This window comes from Vombatus ursinus, unplaced genomic scaffold (genome assembly GCF_900497805.2).
Source record: "Vombatus ursinus unplaced genomic scaffold, bare-nosed wombat genome assembly UNPS02008961.1, whole genome shotgun sequence".
NCBI classification, from domain to species: Eukaryota; Metazoa; Chordata; class Mammalia; order Diprotodontia; family Vombatidae; genus Vombatus; species Vombatus ursinus.
In genome coordinates this window covers 6123150-6149190 of record NW_020948739.1, presented here as the reverse complement: position 1 = coordinate 6149190, position 26041 = coordinate 6123150, and the positions used below count along the sequence as shown (strand labels likewise).

The window sequence follows — 26041 nt, the reverse complement described above, 5'->3', positions numbered from 1 at the left end:
TTCCCTTCTCTTCATGGACATAAATATGTAAATGTATATTTAAAGATCTTTTAAAATGATATTGTTTTCAGAAATTATATTTGTAATACACACACACACAGTGTCCCAAAAGTCTTATCACAGTTTTAAGCTTAAGACTTTTGGGACATTGTAAATCTAAAAGCTAAAACAGCAATAATTATTTTGTAATAAGTCACTGTTTAGATGCTTTTTTATCTTGCTAAAAAAAAAAAAAAGGCAAATGTTCCTGTATCTCCTGCTTCTGAGGAACTGGCCCATATGTTCTTGGACCAGGAAAAATTATTAAGTCTACTGGATGAGACAGGGCAGTCCATTTGGGAAATTAAGTATTGAACTGGTGTCAAGGAGGTAAATCACCTACAACTAAATCTTGACACCAAAGTTAGAGCACCCAAGACATTTACACATTTACATCCATTATGAGAAAGTGAATTTGAATTCTAAAAAGATGAAGTTATTGAAGTAAAATTCATGTAGCCCAGACACTATTGTTACACTCTAGCCCATAAATTAAGCAGATAGAATATAAGAAGTCAAACCAGAAAAATACATTATGGTCCCATGATATAAAAAATTAAGAAAAGAATAACAAGACAATATATAGTCATTCATCCTAAGAGAGTACAAATTTCTGTTCTTCAAGTGCCCTCAAGCAATGGCCTTCCCTGCAGAAACCAAACATGCAATTTGTGTCATCTTCAGCTAACAAAACAGATAAGTGCCTCTTTTTCTAAAGCTACCCCTCCCCTTTACCCTCAAACCCTCCCTACAAACACACAGGTAAATCTTCACTTAGCATTTAAAATCATTATAGAAGTTATTTTTTTGTTCATATCTGTGCTTTTTTTCAGTCCTGGGAACTGTAGCTATGGTAACTGGCTCCATGGATACAGGTCAGATACAGGCAGCAATTCCACAGTAACTTAGAATTTGACAGAATCACTTTGGGGCAATGAGACTTGTCTATGTGTCAGTCACAGAGCTCCAGTATGTGTCAGAAGCAAAACTAAAATCCAGGTTTTCCTGCCTCCAAAGCTATCTTTCTATCCACTAAGCCATGCTGCCTCTGATTAATGTGAATAATATGTTTAAAAGGTATCTTTGTACCTGAACATTCATCCATGTTAGTAAGGAGGCGTATTCCCAATGGTGACAAAGTATGCGGTTAAAGGTTAGAGCAGGAACAAGACTAGAGATTATTTACTTTTCCCATTGTTCACTGCTAATTGTACCCTCTCCTGGCCCTTTTTATGCCTGCCTTTAAAAAGTATACCAAATCTAAGCTCTGGTGAGAGCCCAACCTAATGTAAGCCCTCGCTGCAAATTTCCCATCTTGGGTGGTTTACCTCTATTATTATAACCTGCCCAAGTATATTTTCACTATTGTGCTTACCAAAACCTATACACGATTCTCACAATGAAAGCAAAAACTTAGTTCTACCTTCCCTATTATCTTGGAGTCTCTAAATTCAGATTATTATTCTGCCCTGGACAGAAACAATTGTTGAGAGCTTAACCAAAGTCAGATTTTTATTTATACAAATCAGTAGCCACGACCATAGTGAAGGATTCTTAAAGAAGGGTGATGGGCAATTTTTAGAAGAAAACAAAAAGGAAACCGAAGTTTCAATTGAAACTTAAACCAGTCCTCATGCCCATATTTGTTCCAAATAGCTCTGCTATGCCAAATCATTTAAAATAAGCAAATGCATATAGTGATTGGCATTCAGAAAACAAAGAGCAGAAAGGTCACTCAGACCTTCAGGTAGAAATTTGTTAAAAAAAAAAAAAAGTGGCAAGAGCCAAGTCACTGAAAGCCACAGTTTGTATTGAAGTATTGGAGTTGAATAGAGTATTGAGAAACTCCATTAAACACAAACTTTCTGTGGCAGACTCTGAAGATGTGAGTTGTCAGTTTCATAGAATTCATATAATTTCTGCAAATGTAATTTCTGAGAACAATGTCAATTTAAATGATTTTGAAATAGAACTATCATCAAGACATATCTTTTGATATATTCCTAAGTTTTTGTTTGTTATATAACAGTCTTCCATTTTTAGGGAGATATATTTTAATATCACAATTTCCACACAGAGTGAATGCAAAGGAAAAAAATATAATATAAAACAAAAATCCATCTTTCCATTAAGTTAAATGTTTCTTTAGCATGGGCTACAAACTTGTTACCTCACCTTTCCAGCATCAAATAGCAACATATGCCCAACTATGTCGGTCATTCCACTTAGAGCCTTAGATGGGCTCATGTTGCTCTCTCTACCAAAGAGAGACCTTTTCCAATCTCTTCTTTCTCCTCTTCGATCTCTCTCTGTGTGTCTCTGTCTCTGTGTCTGTCTCTCTCTTTTAACCTCATGTCATACTAGTGGCACCTATGGAAATTACTTAGTAATATTGGTTGTCATCAGTAACAGTTTGCTGACCCTTGTTAGTTGTGTTTACTTTAAGTATGATAAGAATTAACTCAGCATAATAAACTAAAATCTATGTGTAAAATCACAGGATATTAGAGTTAGAAGGCACTGACCATTAAAATCCAAATCTGCCATTACATAGATAAAGCACAGAGATGTCAAACTGCCTAGTTCAAGGTCCCAAAGCTAGTTAATATGGAGGCAGAAGTAGACTCAAGGTCTCTGGATTTATAATTCATAGTAAACTGTAATAGATTCTTTTATCACTAGGATTAAATATAAACTTCTATGTTTGGTAATCAGAGCGCTTTATGATTTGGCCTAAAATGACCCTTCCAACCTGATTGTACATGACTGCCCTTCGCGAACTCTATGGCCAGTCAAACTGGCCTTCTCATATCCTTTCTACATGACTCTCCATTTCCCTCTCCATGTCTCTGCACTAGCTGTCCCCCATGCCTGGAATTTCCAGGTCTCAGCGGCTTTAGTTGCCTTCAAGGCTTTAAGCATTTCCTGATTCTCCATGCTGCTGGTACTTTCCCTATCATGTTACCTTATATTTATTTTGTACACACACACACACACACACACACACACACACACATATATATGTATATATTTATGTACCTACATATGTACATGTTTATCTCGTAAACAGAAGGTAAATTCTCCTTTCTCTCTCCCTTCCTTCTTTCTCCCCTTTTATATCCCCAATGCGTAGAGTAGACACTTAATAAAATGCTTGTTGGTCCTGACAATTTAATTCTTTTTCACCTCTGTTAGAAATTACGTTATTTCATCTTTCCCATGTTTTTGTTCATGGAAGCCACTTGATTTGTTTTGAAATAATTCTGTTTGGATATTCATGGGATCATAAATTTGGAGCTGGAAAGGACTTCAGATGTCATCTCATCTGACTTCCACATGCTACAGAAGAGAAAGTTAAAGCTGAGGGAAATTCCACAGCTCTCCAAAGATCACAGAGACGGCAGCAAAGAGTAGGGCCAGGATTCTAACCCAGGGCCTTCGACTCTCTCCACCATGCCACACTGTCTCCTAACACATATCCTCCCCTGTTTCTTACCTTGAGTCCTTTGTGAGCAAGGCCTCTCCTATAGAAAGCTTTGACATTAGCCTCTTCTATCTCAAGAGCTCGGTCACAGTCCTGTTTTGCCTCTTCAAACTGGCATAACTTCAAGTAACAAAGGGCCCTAGTATAACAAGGTAGGGAACATAGCATCATAAAAGGCAGTGACTCAAACATCTTCACACTTCACAACCACGAATGCTAAACGGAAGCCAAAAGTCAGTGACCTGAGGCTTCTGCAATGGGAGCTGCTGGCACATTGTTAGAAACTTTACTTTTTCATAGTCATTGAATAATGAGGCCTACTGGCTTGTCAACAGATGAAAAAGAAAACACAGACACAGTGAACGGTTACATCTGAAGAACTCATCTGAAAAGGCTTGGGGAAGCAAAAAATTCTCTGTGTCACTCCATGACAATTTTAGCTGCCATGACTTTGCTTCTTAGAAAACTCAATGAATGGGCTCTGCCTCATCTAGGACACATCTAGAGTGAACAGAACTAGAGAGAGATATGAAAGATGACCATAGAAGAATTACTCTATGAAACAGCAATAATTTTTGTGAACCTGATAAACAACCCCTAGAAGCTATGTGACTCCCAAAGGAGAAACACTGAGTCAGAACAACTTATATTATTAAACAGAAGCAGCTAGGCAGTGCAGTGGATTCTTGACATCAGGAAGACCTGAGTTCAAATCTGGCCTCACATACTTTAACCCTGTTTGCCTCAGTTTCCTCATTTGTAAAATGAGCTGGAGAGGGAAATGGCAAACCACTCCAGTATCTTTGCCAAGAAAACTCCAAATGGGGTCAGGAAGAGTTGGATAGGAATAAAACAACTGAACTTGTTATTAAACCCAAAGTCACAAAAAATAATAATGGCAACTTCGTCCACAGGGATCTGCTGTCAGCATTAACCCAGTAAAAATCCTGTCCAAGGTGATGGGTCAGACCCAAATTTACCTGTTTGTGTAGATGACACATTCGCTGTGATTTATCTCCAAACATTCACTGTATTTGTCAAGAGCTTCTTTATATTTTCCTTTCTTTACAAATTCATTTCCTTCTTCCTTAAGGGTTGCAAACATGTCTTCATGTTTTTTACCTTTGTGGGAGGAAAAAGGGAATCTTTTCATACTGGTGGCTCTAAGGTAGAAACGTTTACAAACCTACTTCAAGTTAACCAAAATGCTGGTGCTCTCTTCTTGTGAGTATCAATGTTACACGGGAAAAAAAAAATACTGGATATGATAAAGTACAGTAATTGTGCAGTTAAGACTAGCATGAGTTCTTAAGATTAAGTACCAGGGTGGACTTTAAAATTCACTTGGTATGTTTGTACAACTTAATTTAGGGAGGTCTAAGTCGCCACAGGGTGACAGAGGCAGAGAAAACATTGAGAGGTCTGGAAAAGGTCAGTGATGCATACCAGACATGGTTGTTAACGCAATACCCCTAGGTCATAGCAATTGTTTCGACCATGCTCTGTAACATCTCCCTACACCATCTGGTGCAGTGTCAAGATGATGCTCAAATACAGGGCCTTAACCAAGTTCTTGAGGACTAGGAAACTTTAATAAGTTTAATTTTAAATGTCATTCACAGATTGTCTATCTTACCTACAACCTGAATTATTAAAATTTAGGACAATTACATTACCTTTCATGTACAAGGTACTCTTTTTTCAGAACCTGTCACAAAATTTTAAAATAGTTGCTATAAATAAAACGGTAATTTGCTTCCTGGGGCCAGAGAACTGAAGGGTACAACTACTACAAGAAGAACATTCACTACTCATTACCAGAAAGATTAAAAAAAAATCATATCTATCATACCTACAATCCAAATTATTAAAATTTTAAAAGTTTAAAAATTAGAATTCATGAAGATCCCACAAACTTAAAATGTGTTTTAAAAAAAAAAACCTAGATTTTAAAAAAGAACAAAAATAATTTTAACATTCTACTATATATTTGGCATAGCTACTAGAAATGAAAGGCAATATAGTGTGGTAGCCAGAGAGCTGGCCTCCATGTCAGGGAGACCTGGGTTCTGACGTATACCTGTTGTGTGACCCCCAGACAGGTCACTTGAAACCCCAGTGCTCTAGGATGCTCTGTAAGACAGTAAATTACAAAGAAGGTGGGGATCTGCATAGGTAGAGTTTCTTTAGCAGGGAGGAGTTCTCTGTCCCAATGACATCATAGGTTCAGTCCCTATCCTTCTAGAAATGGTGGTTCAGAAACAGTGGTTCAGATGTTTTTGATGCAGGGATCCATTTCTTTTTCCTCCAGTACAAAAGGGCCCTGGCTCAATGCATTTCAAAATGCTCTTCAAGGACCACATCTCACACCCTCACACTTTACTGAGATCATTCATTGAGAACTTGCGCTTTCTCTCTCTTTCTCTTCCTCCTTCCCTCCCTCCCTTTTTTCCCTTTTCTCCCTCTCTCCTCATCTTAAATCTCACTTTATCTATTGCCTCCTTCTTCTACTAAGCCCAAGTCTCTTCCAACCAAAAAAAAAATATCTTTCACTAGACACTGCCATTATCTCAAGCTTCTTGTCATAGCCAAACTCCTAGGGAAAATTATCTATATACTCACTTTTAAAGCCCTAGCTATCCAGTTTCCAGTCCTGCCACTTGAATGAAACTCTTCTTTCCAAAGTTGTTAATGAGTTTTTGATTAATCTATCCAATGGCCTTTTATTAATCCTGACCCTCCTTGATACCTCTTGCCACACCTGACACTGCGGACCTCTTCCTCTGTGTGCACACTCTTTCTTCCTGGGATTTTCCAGATGCTGCCTTCTCCTGGTTTTCCATCTGCTTGTCTGACTACTCCTTAATTCTCCGCTGGGTTATCTACATTCTGTTCCCTACACATGGCTTCTTGTCTTGGGCCTTCTGTTTTGGTGATCTCATCAACTCCCGTAGACTTAATGACCTCTAGCAGAGGACTCCCCATTGTACATATCCATGTCTTCTCTCTCTCGAGCTCCAGTCCAGCATTTCCAACTGTCTGCTGCTTCCTACTGTCACTAGGATAAAGTACAAATAACTTTGCTTGGCAGATAAGGCTCTAACCCATATATCCAGACTCATTTTACATTCTGACTAACTTGGCCAACTTGCTGATCCCTGTACATGGCATTCTACTTAACCTCTCCCTCAGTTTCCTCATCTGTAAAATAATAATAGCATAGGATAATAATAGCACCTAAGATCAAATGAGATAATTTTTGTAAAATATTACAACAGTGTCTAGCACATAGTAGGCACCTATACATTCTTTTGTCTATCCTTGATAGCAGCAAATCTTTATCCCTTGATTTTGGAAATAGCCAAGAGTAATCTGGAACCAAATTTGTTAAATCAAGTTTGATAAGATCAAGCTGGATAACTGTACTTTGGGTAAAAAAAAATTCTGGCTATGAAGTAATTAGCCTGATTTTTGTATGCCTTGTAACTTTGATTTTTTTTTCCCAGGTTTTTCTACCAAAGAATTATATTTAGACTGAGGACACAGTAGTAACAACCACCACAAAAAGTTAACAGGACTGAACTCCAATAAGGAAGGCGAGTAAGATGGTACTAAGCTGCATGAAATGAGTTCAAGTCACCAGGCCCAGATCAACTACATCCCTCCCACACCCCAGAAAGCACATACAGATAGGAGTGGTGAACCACCTATGATTGAGTGGTTTAAGGTGGTGGGAAACATGACTGAAAAAAGGAAAATATTGCCTTGATTTCCAAAAAGGGGAAGAAGGTAGATACTTCAGACTATAGACCAATGAGGGTAATGTTGATTCCTGGTAAATATGATTATTAAAAGGAAGGTTTGTGTAGAAAGGGAGAAGGTGATCACAAACAGCCAAAATGGGTCCCATGAGAACAAGTCATGCCATGTTACCCTCACGTTTCTGTTTCTGAAAGGGTTATTAGACTAGAAAATCAAGGGAAAGCCACAGACAATGGTATATTTGGACTTCAGCAAGACATCTGACAATCTTTCATGATATATTAGTAATTATTTTAAAAACACTTTGTGCTGAACTTAAACACCAAAAAAAGAGAATTTTCACACATAATAGAACACAAAAAGGGAATTCTATATCAAAGCACAAATCTCCATTTCATACTGCTTAGTTCTTATGATAAATTCCACATATTACTTTCAAAACTGTCCTGCTTATCTTTGCTTCCTTCTGAACTGCCTTCTGTTTTCTTCTGGGTATTTTAAGAATTGTTATAATGGCCTTCTTTTTTCTTTCTTTCTATTCTTTGCATTTTGATGTACTTGTCGACAAAGTAGAGTGATTCAGCTCAACAAGCATTTATTCCAATGTCAGACACTGTGCTGGGCAGGCTCTAGGGATACAAAGGCCAAAACAAACAAACTAACAAAGATCACTTGAACCCATAGTAAGGTGATTTTGGAAGAAGTTCACTAACTGGACCCATAAAGTGATAACTAAGAGATCAACATGAGTCTTGAAGACACTGAGATTCTGTCTCTTCGAGCTTTTAACGGAGTTCACAGGTATGAAAGCACAAATATCAAGCTTATTAAATTCACAAATGACAAAAAGATGGGATGGGTGACACCTAACAGAGTGGGTGACAGTACTGGGATCCAAAAAAGATCAAGAGAATCTGGAACGGCTATTTGGACGCTAACAACATGCCCCTTGGATTGAATATTCTATCCTTGAGTTCCAAAAATCAGCTGTACAGGGCCAGGACGAGGGACATAGGAGACAAAAGTGGTCGTGGAGAAGAAGTAATTCACGTCAAAAAGGACCTAGGAGATCTAATGAATGGAAAACCCACTGAGTCAATAAGATGATGTCAGAGTCAAAAGTGCTCATGTAAACTTGGGCTGCAATAAGAGAAGGCAACATTAAAGAAGAGAGGAATTCTGCTGTGCCGTGCCCTGGTTGGGACACACCTGGCGGATTATGTCTAACTCGGGGTGCCAAAATGTGGAAGGGACAATGCCAAGCTTGAGACCACATGCAGGGAGATGACCAGAATGGTGAAGGGTCTCAAAACACTGCCACCACCTAGGGATCAGGAAATTGGCCCTGAAGGCAGCTCCAAAAATGTGCCGCTAAGTGGCAGAGGTGATGGGGCACTGGACTCAGATCAGGGAGGTCTTGGGTTTGAATCTCATCTTAGACACCTATTAGCTGAGTGATCCTGAGCTGGCATTCAAGCTTTTTCAGGCCCAGTTTCCACAGGGTTGTTGTGTATATCAAATGAGATAACAGATGTAATGTGCTCTGCACACCTAAAAATACCCTACACATGCTAGTTATTATTTTTATGAATTCCAAAAATGTTTTGCCCGACATCACTGTTCAGCCTCCTAAGGGGACTGATTTGAAGGATGATAATTAAATGATCATGTAGATATAGATACTATGATACGCATAATTTTTTTTAAAAAAACCTTCCATTCCTCTGGTTGCCCCTCGTACAAAGACTGATTTTGGATTTATGTAACACCATGAATATAGCAAAGAACAGTACTTCAATGAAATGAGTTGTGGCTTCCTCCTAGAACAAGGCCTTGCACTGAGGGATGCATGAGGTCCTAAAATGACACATGATTTACATACCTGTGACCTGTGATTTTTGATGGTGTCCAGACTCAGTAGTTTCGTCCTGTGTCGGCTGCACTGCAGCACTTCCTCCATCTAATCTATGTAACTGAACTGAGAAGGGAACAGCTGGAATTGGTGATAGTTTTTCCCTCCAAGTTGGGCCATCTTGATCTATTAAAGTTCTTGTTATTCTTAAAAAAAAAAAGAGAGAGAGAGAAAAAAGTTGTTTTCATTGACCATATAATTTGCTTCTGTAATAGTACATAAGACTTTACCCCACAGAAAAACTGACAAATATTTTGTAAGCTTATGATGCCATTTGATATGTTCCTTTGGGCAAAACATATAAAGCTGAGCTATTTTCAGCCACTTGCCATCTAAGTACACATTAGACTAAAGAGGCTTCAGAAACACAAAATGTTGCAGTGAGCTCTAAACTATTAAATAAAATTCATATAATTTTTATTAAAAGAAAAATATTTTCTCACTAACATATTACTGATTTGGCCACAGGCACATTCAAAAGTGTACTTCTTAAGAGGTGAATTGTAAAACTGGCATTTAGTAGACCTGGGGGAAGTTTTTCTTCAACATTTAGTTATTATATAAATTAGCCAAGTTATTATTTTTAAAAATAACCAAATCAACACCAACAGTTTTAAATCCTAATTGTATAGTGAGTGGTTTAATATAACAAAACTGTTATGAGGGATAAATGTTACATAATATTCACTGCCTCTTAAAACATTTTGATAGTTAATGATATTCTTACCTTGTATTTTTAATCCCCCAAATTATTCCAGCTATATTATTTATACATTTACAAGGCACACAGAATAGAGAATGACATATTACAACCAACTACTCTATAACATACTTTGCTTTTGGCATTTACCAGTGACTATAAGAAAAATACTAACATACTTTTAAAAATCATGATCTTTGGGCTTATTTCAAGTAAACTGGAAGACCTCCCATTTAAGATTACAAAACAGAATGGTACCCAGTTTTAGAATAAAGCATTTCTAACCATATTTTAGTACCAATACTTGCTGCTCACCTGAAACTAATGTGATTTATTGAGAATTAGTGGGATTCACTGTCAGCTTCAAGTCAGTCTCTGTATCAGAGGTCTTGTATTTATTTGTGTTTACACATGCACTTCAGTGTGGAAAATAAAGGAAGAACCATCTCAAATTGCAGATGGAAGAGGAGATTTAGAGAAAGAATTCGCAAGCGAAAAAATGAATTACCAGCAGAGAAGAAGGAAGAAGCAGCTGAAAAAAGGTGATGTGTTGCCAGGGAAATACCTATATGCACGGAAATCTAAAAACATAAGAGATGCCTAGAGAGGAAGAGAGGAATATGGTTAAAAGAGGACAAAAATTAAATGAGCATGTCTTTTGCTTTAAAATAAGGCTACTGATGTTCAGTTTTCCCTAATTGAAATTTATTATAGCAAAAAAAACCCAAGCAATTATGGAATTAATAAATAGATATTAAGGTTAAAAAATAATTTCATCTGTAATTGGGCATATATATACTTCCACCTTTATATATAGACAAGCTGGACAAGTCCTCTAACAGGATTACAAAAATTATATAGCCACAAAGAGAATAAAGCCTTCAGGATTTCCTAAACAGTAAGTAAAATGGAAATTTTTTTAAAAGGGGGACCCTCATCAATATATAAATATTGGAGGAAAATGTAGAGATATTGAAAGTTGACTCTGTATACCCCCCATCTAATCCATCCTGCCCATCACCGCCTGACAAAATCCAAAACACCACTTTTCTCATGTCTCTCTCCTCCTTCAGAACTTGGTAGTGTGGTATGTTGGAAGAAGTGAGTGTTAGCCTAGGACAACTCAATTTTAATCCCAGTTCTGACTCTTATTAACCACATGACCATGGACAAGTCACTTACCATCTCTGTCACCATCTCCCAAGATTCAACTTCCTCTTCTTTAAAAGAGGGCTAATAATTTTTAGCCCTACCCTCTTCCTAGAGCTGTTGTAAGGCACTTTTTAACCTGAAAAAGCTAAATAAATAAGTACCCTAACCACTTTTTATAAGGAGAAGCTATTTTTTATTTACCCCAGATCTGAGGATCATTAGCAACTAGGTATAGCTAAAGACCCAGAATAGAGTGGAGCATGGAATGTTATAACTGGCAATGGGTCCACCCTAAATAAAAACTTTGGAGAAGTAAGTATCAGGTGTGGTAGTGGCAACTAATCTGCCCTCTACTGGAAAATCGACAGACCTGGAGAAGACCTTCAGGGTCATCCAAACCTATCCTTCTGCCTTATCAGAGGAAGAAACAAACATCACAAACCCCAAGATCGCATAGCAAAGGGAGTAACAGCAAGGCCTAGAATCAGGTCTCTGGCCTCCCCGGTCAGTGCTTTTCCCAACAGCCGACAATAGAATGAGTCTAAACTTAGTGTTACGGCATTCAAAGACATCCATAAGTTGGCCTTCTCTTACTGATATGATGTATTTCCTATGACTTAACATTAGTCTCCAGCCTGTCCTTCAAACATCTAGTACTCATCCCCCCACCTCTATATTTTTACTTATGCTCCCCCTGCCTAGAAGTCCTTCTATGCTCCTCTCCAACTACACAATTCCTGGCCATCCTTTAAGGGACTATCTCCTCTATGAAACCTTTTTCAACAACTCTGACCCAAAATGATCTCTTCCCCTATAGACCACATTTTGGTACCTGAGGACATTGTATCCTGTATTTTCCCTAAATTATTAAATGCATTTAAAATATCTGCTCAATTAACTTGTAAACTCCTTGTAAGTAGGGATTAAGTCACAGACTTCTCTTATATATTCCACAGTCGGGTATATAATATGGCACATACTAGGCACTCAGTGAATACCTACTGAATTGAACAGTATTCTAAATAAGGTCAGGAAATTGTGGTAGCCTGGATACGGAGTTGATATTGGAATTGGGAACATCTGAGTTCAGATCTTGACTTTGTCACATATGGTTTGTGTGACCTTGGACAAATCACATAACATCTCAGTGCTCTAAGATCACAACTCATGGAGAAGCTGTTGATGCACATGGGTAGAGAGTTTGTACACTAGGAGTTCCCTATGTGGGTAAAATCACAGATCCGGACACCATCCCTCAAAGACAGAATTTGAAATATCACAAAATGATCATATTATCATTTTCATTCCAAACAATCTTACAAGGCCGAGCCAGAATACCACATTAAAAAACAAACAAAAAACTACACAGTCCATTTTCCCTCGGGAATATAGATGTGTTATTAAATAAATATTCACATTCTTTACTATTTCACCATTAGGAACTGCTACTAATCCCAGCTAAGTGTCATTTACAAATCATAAATCCATAAAACTCAGAGTCGTGTGGGCATAAATACATTAAACTCTGAAGAGAAACATGTATACTTGTAGTAGCAGATGTGGTACCAGGAGAGTAGCAAATCATGAATACCTTTTCTATTGCCACAGCAAATAAAGCTGAAGATTCAGTGTTTTGACTAGAGATATGAATCTATTCCCAGGAATACTAGTGATGCTGATCCAATCAGGCTTATCTGGTTATTCTCACTTTCCTAACTATGTTGTATAATTTAGGTCAGTGATTCCCAACTCGTGGACCAAGTAAGTATTGTAAGGGGTCCACATATGCATACCAAGCGAAGTAAATTTGATCTTTATTTAGCTACAACTGAATATGCAGTATGATTCAATATAGTGCTTAACACAGTGCCTGGCACACAGTAAATGCTTAATAAATTTTTACTGTTTGATGGATTGATAATAAATGAGCAAGCACACCTGGTGTACACTGAGTAAATAATATCTCACATATATTACTATTTTTTCAAATGCATAAAGATGCTATTGTGATCACTAAAATGGAAGTTAATTTTAAAGTGTTACTGAATTCCTAACACATCTCTGTCATCCTATATTTTCTCATTCAGTGGATGCTAATACCCATTGGCTTTTAAAGCCCTTCAAACCTGGCCCCTTTCTACCTTTGCAGTCTGCTTACCCTTTACTTCTCTCCATGTATCATGTGACCCAGTGACACTGGCCTTCCTGCAGTTCCTTCCATAGGATCCTCCCTCTCCCAATTTCCTTGTGACTGACTGTCTCCACTACCTGCAACCTTTCCCCTCCTCATCTACACCTTTTCCCTTCCCTGGCTTTCTTCAGGGCTCAGTTCAAGTCCTTCTACAAGAAGCTTTCCTAGCCCTTCTTAATGCTAGTTTCTCCTCTGAAATAATCTCTAATTCACTCGGTATGTGCATCTTATATGTTTATAGTTGTTTGCATATTGTCTTTCCCATAATGCTTTGAGTTCCTTGAGGCAGGGACAGTACTTTTGCCTTTCTTTGTGGGACATAGTAGGCATTTAATAAATGCTTATTAACTTGACTAATAGTATAACTACTTTCATGTCACTGTGGGAAGATTTGTGAGATTTTTAGACATTAAAGAGAAAAAATATTAACATAGATGAGAAACCACAGGAATGTTTAAAGGCATTCATGATTATATCCATATAGGATTTAGTCAGAAAAGAGATGTATTCTTTGGTGTCCCCTCCCCACTAAAAAAGAAAGATGCACCAGTGACTTAACTTTTGAAATGGATTTCAAAATCTGGATCAATGAAGATGGCAGAAATGGAAAGTAAATTAAAAGAGATTAAAAGAAAGTCAGTAACCAAGTCCCAGGCCAAGACTTTGATTTTTACTAATGTAGAAAAAAGAAGTTGGAGTAGTAATAGTAATATTACTATGTTTTCAACTACTCTCAGCAATCATAAAATTATTTTACTTTCCTTGAAAGACTGTTACATCTAAAATTCTGTGAAATCTAGCTTGGAGAATCAATTAAAAGCAATTAAATAATAATAACAATAATTACAAATATACTAGCCATTCTGCAAAGAACAAAAATTAGCTTACCTGTTAATGCTATCATTTGCTGCCTGTATTCTGTTGTCTATCTGCAATATTGTTTTATAATCTACATATGCTTTTCGATACTGCTCCACGGTTTCATATGCTACTGCTCGTCTCAAGAGAGGTTTTATAGAAAATGGTTGAAGTTCCAGGGCCCTAAATGAAAAGGAAAAATTACAAAATGTAAGTTAAAATATTTTTAATTTTCAAACATGAAATTCAGAGTGATTATACAATGTAGAATTATGTGTTCTCCAAAGAGCATGTGACTACCATTTCCTCTCAGTGGCCCGATGACATAGCAGAAGAGCTAAGTCAGAACAGGACATTAATGGCTAAACACAAAATGGAATTTACAAAGATATTATTTAGAAGCAAATTCAAAACCACACACTTTGCCATTTCATTTACTCTTTCATTGTTTCACATTTGTCAGTTTTGTCCCTTTGACCAAATGCAATCCCCCAGTCTGGCACTTTGCCTCAGTCTTGGAAATCAACTGTGCCTACGGTCAGCATTCAATGGAGAGCAGGAAGGAAATGAACAACACAGACCAACAGTTATAAGCCCCTAAGGCATTGTACTGCATATGAGGGAGATACAGAATTCAGCTTTCATGGAGTTTACAATCTCCTAAGTAGACAAGATACGTGCCCAGGTAAACCTGTAAGCTACAATACACAATAAGACACAATTGGATTAAAGAGTTCCAAATAAATGCTCCATCACAAAGAAGACTAGGACAGTCATAAAAATTACAAGGCAAGAAGTTAACAAGTATAAAGAAACATACCCACAAACTGAATAAATAATAGGCCTGGAAGAGGTTCGCCAGAGAGGCAGGAGGGAATTCTGAGAAGCCTCTCTCCAGCAGAAGAGTGTAGAGTCAGACCCTAAAGGTGGTCATGAAGAAGGCTATACGCGTCTAAATCATGGTGGAGAAAAGACTGTAAGGTTCTTGAAGAGAAAGACTATTTTATTTTTTGTTAATGCATCCCAGCACATAACATACATACTGTGTCTGGTACATAATGAGTGCTCCATCACAGCTTCTTGTCAAATGAATAAAAGAACTGTTCATTTATGTATTTGAATATAGCTAAAGCTTTTCTAAAGCTCCAGGTCAACTGAGGGGGTAAGAAGAGATGACTGGGGAAAAGAAGGTGAAAGGAGCGACTGATGGTGGACACTGAACACCACCTAGCTTAGGGAGGTGTTCATGTGACCTTGGGCAAGTCACTTAACTCCATATTTGCTTTAGTTTCCTTATCTGTAAAATGGGGATAATGACTGCATCTATGTCCCAGAGTCGTTGTGACAATTAAATGATATAATAATTGTAAAGTGCTTAGCTTACTGCCTGGCACATAGTAAGTACTTTATAAGTGTTATCTGTGATAATGATAATGTGATATGCTGCCAAAGATTTCCACGGTTCCAGTGTCACCCATTTGCCAAAAAAGACATACCTTCAACTCAAAAGCATCCAGACTAAAGACAAGATGAAATCAAACCAAGACACATACCTGATCCTCCAGAATAAACACTGGGTCATCCTGGACTGTTTTCCTAGTTTGGGGCTTAGAGTCACTATTATCAAAAAGCATTTGGAAAGATGGATTATAGAATACATAAAGCTATCCTTTTGACATTTTACTCTAATCAGCTGAGTTAGATCTCTTGCCCTTCAGACAGAGCTTCTTTCTCAGCACCTCCCTGCCTGAACCAATCTTACAACCCAAGATAGTAGATTATCTCCTCCTAAACCAATAACCATTCAAGGAGCTTACAGTCTACTATGAGGAGATGATTTGTACACAAATAGTATAAGATAGAATATGATAGGAGCAAAAGACACATTCAAAAATCTTTAGGAAAATTTGCAGAGGAAGAGACCCTTTCACCTATGGGAGTGGAGATGTGGAATGGATCAGGAAATGAGTCACAGAATAGGCACCTGCATTGGGCCTTGAAGGAAGATTTCTTTTTTTTTAATAGTATTTTATTTTTTTCCAACTATATGGAAAGACAATTTTTAGCATTCATTTTATAAGATTTTGAGTTCTTAATTATTCTCCCTCCCTCTTTCCCCTTTCTCTTCCCTCCCCCCTCTGTGAGATGGTAAACAATTTGATATAGGTTATATATGTGCAATCATGTAAAACATATTTCCATAATAGTCACAGTTGTGAAAGAAGAAACAGACTAAAAGGGAAAAAAAAACAAAGAAAAATAAAGTAAGTGAAAAATAGCTTTGATCTGCATTCATACTCCAACATGTGGATGTGAATAGCATTATCCATCATAAGTCTTTGTAATTGTCTTTGCTGAGAAGAGCTAAGACATTCATAGATGATCATCACACAATGCTGCTGTTCCTGTGTATAATGTTTTCCTGGCTCTGCTCATTTCACTTTGCATCAGTTCATACAAGTCTTTCAGGTTTTTCTCAGATCTGCTGTTCATAATTTCTTATTGTACAAGAGTATTCTATTACATTCATATACCACAACTTGTTCAGCTATTCCCCAAGTGATGGGCATCACCTCAATTTCCAATTTTTTGTTACCACAAAAAGAGCTGCTATAAATATTTTTGTACATGCAGGTCCTTTTCCCTTTTTCATGATCTCTTTAGGATACAGACCTGATAGTGGTATTGTTAGGTCAAAGGGTATGTACAGTTTGGTTGCACTTTGGGCATAGCTCCAAATTGCTCTTCAGAATGGCTGGATCAGTTCACAACTCCACCAACAGTGCCTTAGTGTCCCAATTTTCCCACATCTTTTCCTACATTTATTATTTTCCTTTTTTGTGATATTAGCCCATCTGGTAAGTATGAGGTGGTATGTCAGAGTTGTTGTAATTTGCATTTTTCTAAACAACAGTAATTTAGAGTACTTCTTCATGTGATTGTAGATAGCTTTGATTTCTTCATCTGAAAACTGCCTCTTCATATCCTTTGACCATTTATCAATTGGGGAACAGGAAGAAGATTTCAATAGCAAGAATGAGGTGGAAATGAATTTCAGGTGCAGGGAACTACCTGTACAAATAAATGAAGATGACAGCCCTCAGGAGGAGACTGTGCAACAGCTAGTAACCTAGTTTGGCTGGATCACAGGAAATGTGAAGGAGGGTGTTAGGAGAGAAAGGTGGAAAGGAAGGTTGGAAAAAGATCATGGAAGGTCTTAAATGCCTTAGATGTATCATAAACTATGGCCAGTTAGGAGCTCCTGTAGGTTTTTAAGAAGAGAAATGTCATGGCCAGACCTCTGCTTTAGGAAGATTATTCTGGCGGCTTCATAAAGGACAGTTTGGAGAAGGGAAGAGACTAGAGGCAGGTAGACAAGTCAGGAAACTAGCATAATAATAGTCCAGGCAAGAAGTGACATAGAACTGCAATAGGGTGATATAAAGTGAAGATAATCAACAGAAGAAGACACTAGAATTAAGGGAGATCAGGAAATGCAAATCAAAGCATTTCTGAGGCTCTACCTCACACTCATCAGATTGGCAGAATTGACAAAAAAAAGAAAATGACAAATACTGGAAGGGCTGAGGAAAAGCAGATATGTTAATATACTTGTGGCTAAAGCTATGAACTAGTTCAGCTGTTCTGGAAAGTAATTTGGAACTATACCCCAAAAGTTGCTCAGATATGCATTCTTTTACCCACTGACACAACTAGTAGGTCTATAACCCAAAGAAATCAAAAGAGGAAAAGGACCCTTAAGTATAAAAGTGTTTATAGCAGCTCTTTTTGTGGTGGAAAAGAACTGGAAACTAAGGGAGCATCCCTCAACTGAGGAATGGCTGAACAAATTATGGTATATGAATACCAGGGAATACTATCGTGCTGTAAGAAATGATTAATTCAATTTAATTCAATTTTATAAACATTTAAGTACTTGCTATATGCCAGGCAGTGTACTAAGGGCTGAAGATACAAAAAGACGCGAAAGACAATCCCTGCCCTCAGAGAGCTTACAGTCTACATGCAAACAAATATATATGAAGCAAGCTATATACAAAATAAACAAGAATAATTAAAAGAGAGAAAGCACTAGAATTAAGAAGGGTTAAGAAAGACTTCCTGTAGAAAGTGGGATTTTACTTGGGACTTAAAGGAAGCTAGGTAGATCAGTAGTCAGAGCACAGGAGGGACAGCATTCCAAGTATGGGGGACAACCTGAGAAAATGCCCAGAGCTAAGAGAAGGAGTGTCTTGTTTATGGAACAGCCAGGAGGCCAGTGTCACCGGATCCAGGAATATGTGTCAGGGAGCAAAGTATAAGAAGATAGGAAAGGTAGGAGAGGGCTAGGTTGTGGAAGGCTTTGAATGCTAAATAGAACATTTTGTATTTGTTCCTAGAGGTAGTAGGTGATAAAAAGCATAGTTTCAAAAAAACTTGGGAAGACTTGTATGAACTGATGCAGAATGAAGGAAGCAGAACTGGGTGAACAATGGACACAATAACATAAAAACAACTTTGAAAGACTTAAGAACTTTAATCGACTCAACTGACCAATCATGATTCCAGAGGACTCATGATGAAACATGCTACCCATCTCCTGACAGAGGACTCAAGAAACAAAGTAAGACTTTTTTTTTTTTGACATGATCAATTCAGGAATTTGTTTTGCTAGACTGTACGTACTTGTTACAAGAGTTTTGTTTTTTCTTTTCTTTATTTTCCAGTGGGAGGGATGTAAGGTGAATTTTGTTCATTGAAAAAAATTAAACCCTGATATCCACTACATAAAAGTATATAAAGATTTCTTGTTCCTTGCACCAAATGTGGACAAGAAGAAATATGCCCCAGATTTCCAAAGAACTGAATATGTACTCCATCTTCACCTGGATCCAAGACTTCATTCTAGATATCTCTATATATGGAACATATATATCTCTCTCAGGGAGATGAAAGTACCTCTGTTGTGAAGAAAGAGGAAGGAAGGAGAAGGCAGCACACACACACAAAAAAGAAGGAATCTTTATTTAAATACGTCTCTTACCCTGGAGACCACTACATACATTTATGAGGAATATTCAAAGAGAAAAGAATAACTCATCTGAGTACTCCTATGTCTTCTCTATGACTCCAGTGTCAAATGCAGGGTTGACTATTTATGTCCTGGTGTTTGCTACAAAAGGCACAATGTATACTTGGTGTTTGATAAAAGTAGAATTAGGAAGACCTGAGTTCAAATCCAGCCTCACACACTTACTAGCTATGTTGACCTTGGGCAAGTCACTTCATCTCTATTTGCTTTAGTTTCCTTATCTGTAAAATGGGCATAATGACTGCACCTATGTCCCAGGGTTGTTGTGACGATTAAATGATATAATAATTGTAAAGTGCTTAGCACAGTGCCTGGCACATAGTAAGCACTTTATAAACGTTATCTGTGATGATGATGATGTGATATGCTGCCAAAGATTTCCATGGTTCCAGTGTTACTTGTTTGCCAAAAAAGACAGAACTTCAACCCAAAAATATCCACGCTAAAGATAAGAGGAAATCAAAACAAGATACATACCTGATCCTCTAGAATAAACACTGGGTCATCCCAGACTGGTTTCCTAGCTTGGGGCTAATAGTCACCATTATCAAAAAGCACTTGGAAAAAGTGGATTATAGAATATAAACCTATCCTTTTGACATTATATTGTAATCAGCTGAGCTAGATCGCTTGTCCCTCAGACAGAGCTTCTTTCTAAGGACCCTCCCTGCCAGAACCAATCTTACACCCCAAGATAGTAGATTATTTCCTCCTACACCAAAAACCATTCAAGAATTCTCACACTCCACTAACTTTTGAAGTTAGATCTTTCATGCCCTCTGGGCACCTCACTAACATTGAGCAGTGCTCACTAGTAAAGGATAGCATTCCAAAACCATGTAAATGAAAGAAGTTCATTGTTAGACAGAAGTCCTGACTGTTAAGGACAGTCTAGGCACAGAGGTCAGGATACAATGCCATTACAAGGAAAATGCAGTAGTAAGAAAAGCAATAACGTCCTATAAGAACTTGCATTATACAATAACAGAAAGATAGACTGCTGCTTGAGAGACTGAAGGCTCTTGGCCTTCCAACACATAAGGCTTTGTGTCCCTCGATCTCTAGAAGAGGTATTGTATTGTTTGTCTGCTCCACCGAGACAAATGCCAATTGTTCATTTTCTTAAGAATTTTGTGTAAAAAAAAAATGGAAGTTTATGGGTCAAACAGAAGTCAGTAACTTATTTGGTAATAAATTTTTCAAAACTATAAATTTTAAAATGGGATCATGGCAAAATTAAAGAGTTAAGAGTTTGTATAATTTAGTTACAAGTATTATGAAGTATTTTTTGAGTAATAAGTTCTCCGACTCACTTAAATGGAGCTAATCCTGCCAATGAGAAAAGAGTAAACCATTCATCTTATGGAAGTAAAAGTTAATTCTTTCAGGTGGACAGACATTTACTGCCCTAATGCACTTAAAAAGCCCCCTCTTGGTCCAAGGTATGAAACTATTCAATGGTAAAAGAAAACTCAATATTTGTTATTCAGGGAAATAGCCTCCTTTCCAAGATATAATTTGGTACTTTACTATATTAAGGTATTTAAGTCACATTATCATCACGTGTTCAACAAATATTTATTTTTGTATCTACTTTTGTATCTTTTTGTATTTATTTCAGTTTCAACTTCATACAAGCTACAGTGCCAACAATTATAAAGAGCACAAAGTTTATGTGGTATTACTGACCTCCAGAACCTTACAATCTAAAGATGTGAAAACATGTACACAAATAGCTATAATAAAAATATAATAAAAAATGACTGTATCACATGAGACGTTTTTTGAGCAAGTGAATGACATAATTCTAGAGTCACTAGGTTTAGAAGGGAATAGACGGGAAATTTAAAGATAATCTAGTACCGGGGTGGGGAACCTGCTGCCTCGAGGCCATACGTTCTCCACGTCGATCTAGTAAAACTCCCTAATTTTGCAGATATAAAAACTTGGGCCAAACAGGTTAAATGGTGAGATAGGTAGTAGCAACAGTAGCAGCTAAACCAGGCTAAACCAATCCCAGGCCTAAGGACTTTAAACCCTCTTTTTATTACAGTACTTGATCAAAATGATGCTTGGGAAGATTAATCTGGATGAAGTGTTCAGGACAGATTGAATGGGGATGAATCTAAAGACAGGGAGACTAGGAAGGAGTCTCTAATAGTAAGCAATCTAGGCAAAAATAGTAGATACAAGATTCGCTATATATACACAATATACACACCCACCCTTATTTCAAAGCTAAGCTATAAGGGGCAGTTAGGTGGTATAGTGGATCGAGCACCAGCCCTGGAGTCAAGAGGAGCTAAGTTCAAATTGGGCCTCACACACTGGACACTTACTAGCTATGTGACCCTGGGCAAGTCACCTAACCCCAACTGCCTCACAAAAATCAAATCTTGACTATAATAACAGCCTTTTCACTGGTATTCGAGTCACCAGATTCTTCCCTATTCAATTCATCCTTTGCATTACCTCCAGATTAATGTTTACTAAACCACCCTTTTGTTCCATCATTTACTAGTTCAAAAACTAAGGAGTGCTTCCTCATTACCTATCAAGTAGGCTACATTCCTAGCCAAATTAGATCCTTATCAAGAAAGATCAAAAACAAAAACAAAATACATTGAAAATGTTGAAATCAAACAAGCTCCTCCAAACCTCAAAGGGTGTAATTTACCTGTTACAATCTTCAATGCAGCCACTGCAGTTGCCTTCCTTTAGGTAACATGCTGCTCTATTTGAGTATAAGACACTTAGTTCATCGGCACTTTCACTTCCTAAAATTATACATAAATAGAGTTTAAATTAATTATCAAAACCCCTTTTTCTTAGAATTCAAAGACTCCTGTAGCTTCTGGTTGCACTGCAGCACTAGTTTTTGCTGACAGTGCAAAGCTTTCAGCCGCAACCCTTTACTCCCGATACAGCCATCACAAAATCAGCAATCACACACAACGTGTAAATCAATACAAACAGGATTCCTTCAATGCAACGTTTCAAGTAACTTCCTATTCCTTGCCAGTTATCACTCATAAATCAGATCATACCATCATTATTCATTACACAGGAATTTACAGACGGCAAATTCCTGTCACTCCAAAGGGTTGGGCTTAGATTTTTATACTGTGATTCCTGCAAATAAAATTAGCAGCAATTGCAGGCTGTGTTTGTCATGAAGTTAGGCACTCCACGAAACAAAGTCAAATTACATGACAACTCACCTAAACCCTGGAGTTTTTCCATAGCCTGTGAGTATTTAAGCACTGCCTCCCCAAACTGCCCGTTCTTGAACAGCTCATTCCCTTGGTTTTTCAGGTCTGCGGCGGTGGCGGCGGGAAGGGGTAGAGGAGAGGGAGCCGGTCCAGGTCTGGAGACCTCCTTGGCCCCACCGCTCCCACCTGCAGTTTTGTCACTCTCGAGATGGCCATTGACTTCCCCTCCGAGTCTGGGTGAAGGCTTGGAGTTCTGTCCCTGGGAGGTGCCTCCACTCAAGGCGCGATCTCTGCACTTGTGGGCCTCCTTTCCTCGGGACTTTTTCCCATTGCCTTTGCCAGTAAACTTATTCTGCACATTTCCCATTTCAGGCTGGTCACTTCTCTGCTCTCCTCTCAGGGGCACATCGGTTTCTATAAGGAAGTTGATTAAGGAGGTTAGAATTTGCATCATCAGAAGAAACTACTGTCAACACAACAGAGGGGTGTACCAGCCAGGAACCGAACCCCAGGTAACTGGGCAGTCGGTTTTTTGAGGAAAATTGGGACCAAAAACATGTACCTGAAGATGCCAGACAAACGCCTAGGAAGTGAAAGCGTATTCTACACTAAGAAGGTATTACAGGCAGGGCTGCTTTCTCTTTGCCACCCCTGTTTCTCCTCAGGGCCTCCAGTCTTGTACAACCGAATTGTAGATTTGTGTCCTGCAACATTAACTCTTTAAATACAGGAGAACTAATCAAATAATGATATTGGGAATGAGTTACTAGGATTCAGCTTTTTCACTATCAGTTAACTACCTATCAAATTGCTTAAATAATACATGCAACAATAATATTATTTTTCCTTTCAATAATATTTTATGAATTAATATGACTCAACTTTAAAAGTAAAAATATTGACAATGACAAGAACTTTTAGATAACATCAAAATTATACACATGTTCTCTACTTGCTTTCTCCCATTACAGACCATGGTCATTTGTAAAAGATGAAAATAAAATCAGGGAGAATTTCGATTAATGAATTGGTTTTTAAGTGATTTTCTTGAAAAAAAAAAGACACATGGTAGCTCATTGAAATTTTCAAGCATAAAATATTTAAAATATGTACCAATACTTTTAGGCTCTTTGATGTGTCAGTAGTGGGAACGCCCTCTACTGATATGCATTAAAACCCGCCTCAGTTGATGAATCTGAGTCACGTGGTTCAAGGAATAGCTCATCATGAATGATAGAGGCAGAGTGAATATAGATCATCCTGACTAAAGTCTAGCACTTTACCCACTAAACTACATTGGATTTAACTTTAAATGGCTCTAGGTTAGGTTTTGTGCTTGTGTTCTTTTCAACAGCCTTCTTCATATTTGTATTTTCCTTGCATTGTGATTAAGAGATAACATGTACTAATCATTTCTAAAGCATGCTGGCCTTTTATGATTTTAGTATCATCATATTTTTAAAGTGAGTATACTATATATTTTACATCAGTGTATAATGACACAAATACTGTATCAGTAGGCACCTTACATCATAAATGTTATTTTCTTTCTTTTTAGAAAAAATGATATTTTATTCCCCCTTCCCCCCATTACATGTAAAAACAATTTTTAACATTAGGGTTTTTTTTAAAGCTTTGAGTTCCAAATTCTATCCTTCCCTCCTTCCCCTGATTCCTCCCTGAGACAGTAAGCAATCTGATATAGGTTATACATGTGCAATCATGTCAAACATATTTTCATATTAGCCAATAAATGTTTTTTTCAAAAGTATTAAATAGAGGGTCCAGGAAAGAGTCTTTCAAATATGTGTTTTCAATTTTTAAAACGTGATCAATCCATAGTCAATAGTCATTACATTATTGTTGCCCCTTCGGTTAGAATATGTTTCCCCCACATAGGATGCCCTTCTCTTGCAGATTTAGTTATCCAAATCCAAACCCCTGTTTCCCGAGACCGGTCCAGAGGCATGATAGTATAATAGAAGGCTATATTTGGAGCTAGAAAAGCTGTTTTCAAATCCTACTTCTGCTATTACTACCTGTGTGAACTTGGACAACTCATTTTCCCTTTTGTCTCCTCATCTATAGAATGAAGGGGATGATTTCTAGCAGCCACTTCAGCTCTAAATCTAAAATTCTTCTCAGAGAAAAATATTCAGGTCTAGAAAAGATTTCTCAACTTTCCATCAACCTTGCTATAGAAATGTTTGAAGGAAATATTTGAGGAATGCTAAATAAGTTAGTGGTATTAACCTCAGACTATGACTATATGCAAAAAAATCTCTAACTAGAATAAAATTGAATTATTAGGCCTTACCTAACTTCAGCCAGGTGGTACAGTGGATAGAGCGAGGGGCCTAAAGTCAGGAAGACTCATTTTCCTGAATTCAAATCCAGCCTCAGATACTTACTAGTTGTGTGACCCTGGCCAAGTCTTTTAACTTTGTTTGCCTTAGTTTCCTCATATGTCAAATGAACTAGAGAAGGAAATGGCAAACTGCTTCATTATTGCTGCCCAAAAAAACCCCAAATAGGGTCACAAAGAGTTGGCCACAGCTGAAAAATGACTGAATAACAACCTAACTTCAAAATTTAAAGTGTAGTATTACATATAATGTTAAACTTGGCTTATGTGATGATTGGTTTGCTTCAAAGCAAAGACTTAATTTGTAATTTTGACTAGAAACATTATTCAAAGTGTTTTATAGGTAATGAAACCAATATATGGAAGGCAGAGATTGAATGAATAAGGGTAATAGGAAACATTTAGCATCCTGAGTTGGGATTCATTTTGTAATTAAAACTTATTCTCTTGAGGAATCAGTGAAAGGTCACTTAGTCATTCAATTTAAAAATACACCACCAAATAATGTTTCCTTTATGGTCAATCAATCAAGAAGCATTTCTTAAGCACCTACCAAGCACCTGGCACTGAGGTCCAATTAAGTATAAGAAATGTATGATTTGGTCTCCATCATTAAAAGGATATCATTATGGACCCTAAATATAAGGCAACTCTGGTATCCTTAACTTGGCCTCTCCTACCCATGCATCTACCCAAACTAATATGGTCAGCGTGGGTGGAGACAATTAGTACTAGTGGAAACCCGGCCTTCCTGTCTTCTTTTCTATTCCTTGCCACCACCCTAGTCTCTTCGTGTACAGCAATGGCCTCCCAACTTGTTTTTTGGCCTCCAGTCCCTTCCCTCTCCAATACATACTACACACCCAAGTCAAATAAAATACCAATTCCTTTATGTCATCCTCTTGCTTAGGAATGCCCCACCTGATGGCTCTCCAGTGCTTTCAGGATAAAGTTCGAACTAATCTGTCTGGCACCCTACCTACCTACCTACCTATCTAACCTCCACATCCACCTGGTCAGCCATACTTAATTGTTCCATCTCCAATAAGCCTGTCAGTTTCTGATTTTTGTCTTATAAAAATCTGGAAATTATAAGCAAAGCTCTATTCGTGTGGCTCCGCTGAAGCCAGAGGAAAAATGTGTTAACCTTCTCAAGAGAATTATGCCTTCTTAAGATCCAGTGTAAAGCCCTAGAGGCAAGTTTTAATACCCTCTCTTCCTAAGAAGGGATCATTGATGACCTAGTTTATGAACTGCCATCACAAAAGAGAAAA

At 37.6% G+C, this 26041-nt stretch overlaps 1 protein-coding gene across 2 annotated transcripts in view; it reads right to left on the bottom strand.

The window, feature by feature from the left end:
- SPAG1 (sperm associated antigen 1) overlaps positions 1–26041 on the bottom strand; it is an 85195-nt gene that overhangs the window by 7959 nt on the left and 51195 nt on the right. For both annotated transcript variants that reach the window (XM_027850004.1, XM_027850003.1), the window contains exons 12-17: positions 22412–22816; positions 21868–21967; positions 14129–14281; positions 9168–9343; positions 4504–4645; positions 3536–3662 (exon numbers count right to left, since the gene is read on the bottom strand). In XM_027850004.1, coding sequence (XP_027705805.1) covers positions 3536–3662; positions 4504–4645; positions 9168–9343; positions 14129–14281; positions 21868–21967; positions 22412–22816 — 1103 coding nt within the window. The remainder of the gene's footprint in view (positions 1–3535; positions 3663–4503; positions 4646–9167; positions 9344–14128; positions 14282–21867; positions 21968–22411; positions 22817–26041) is intronic.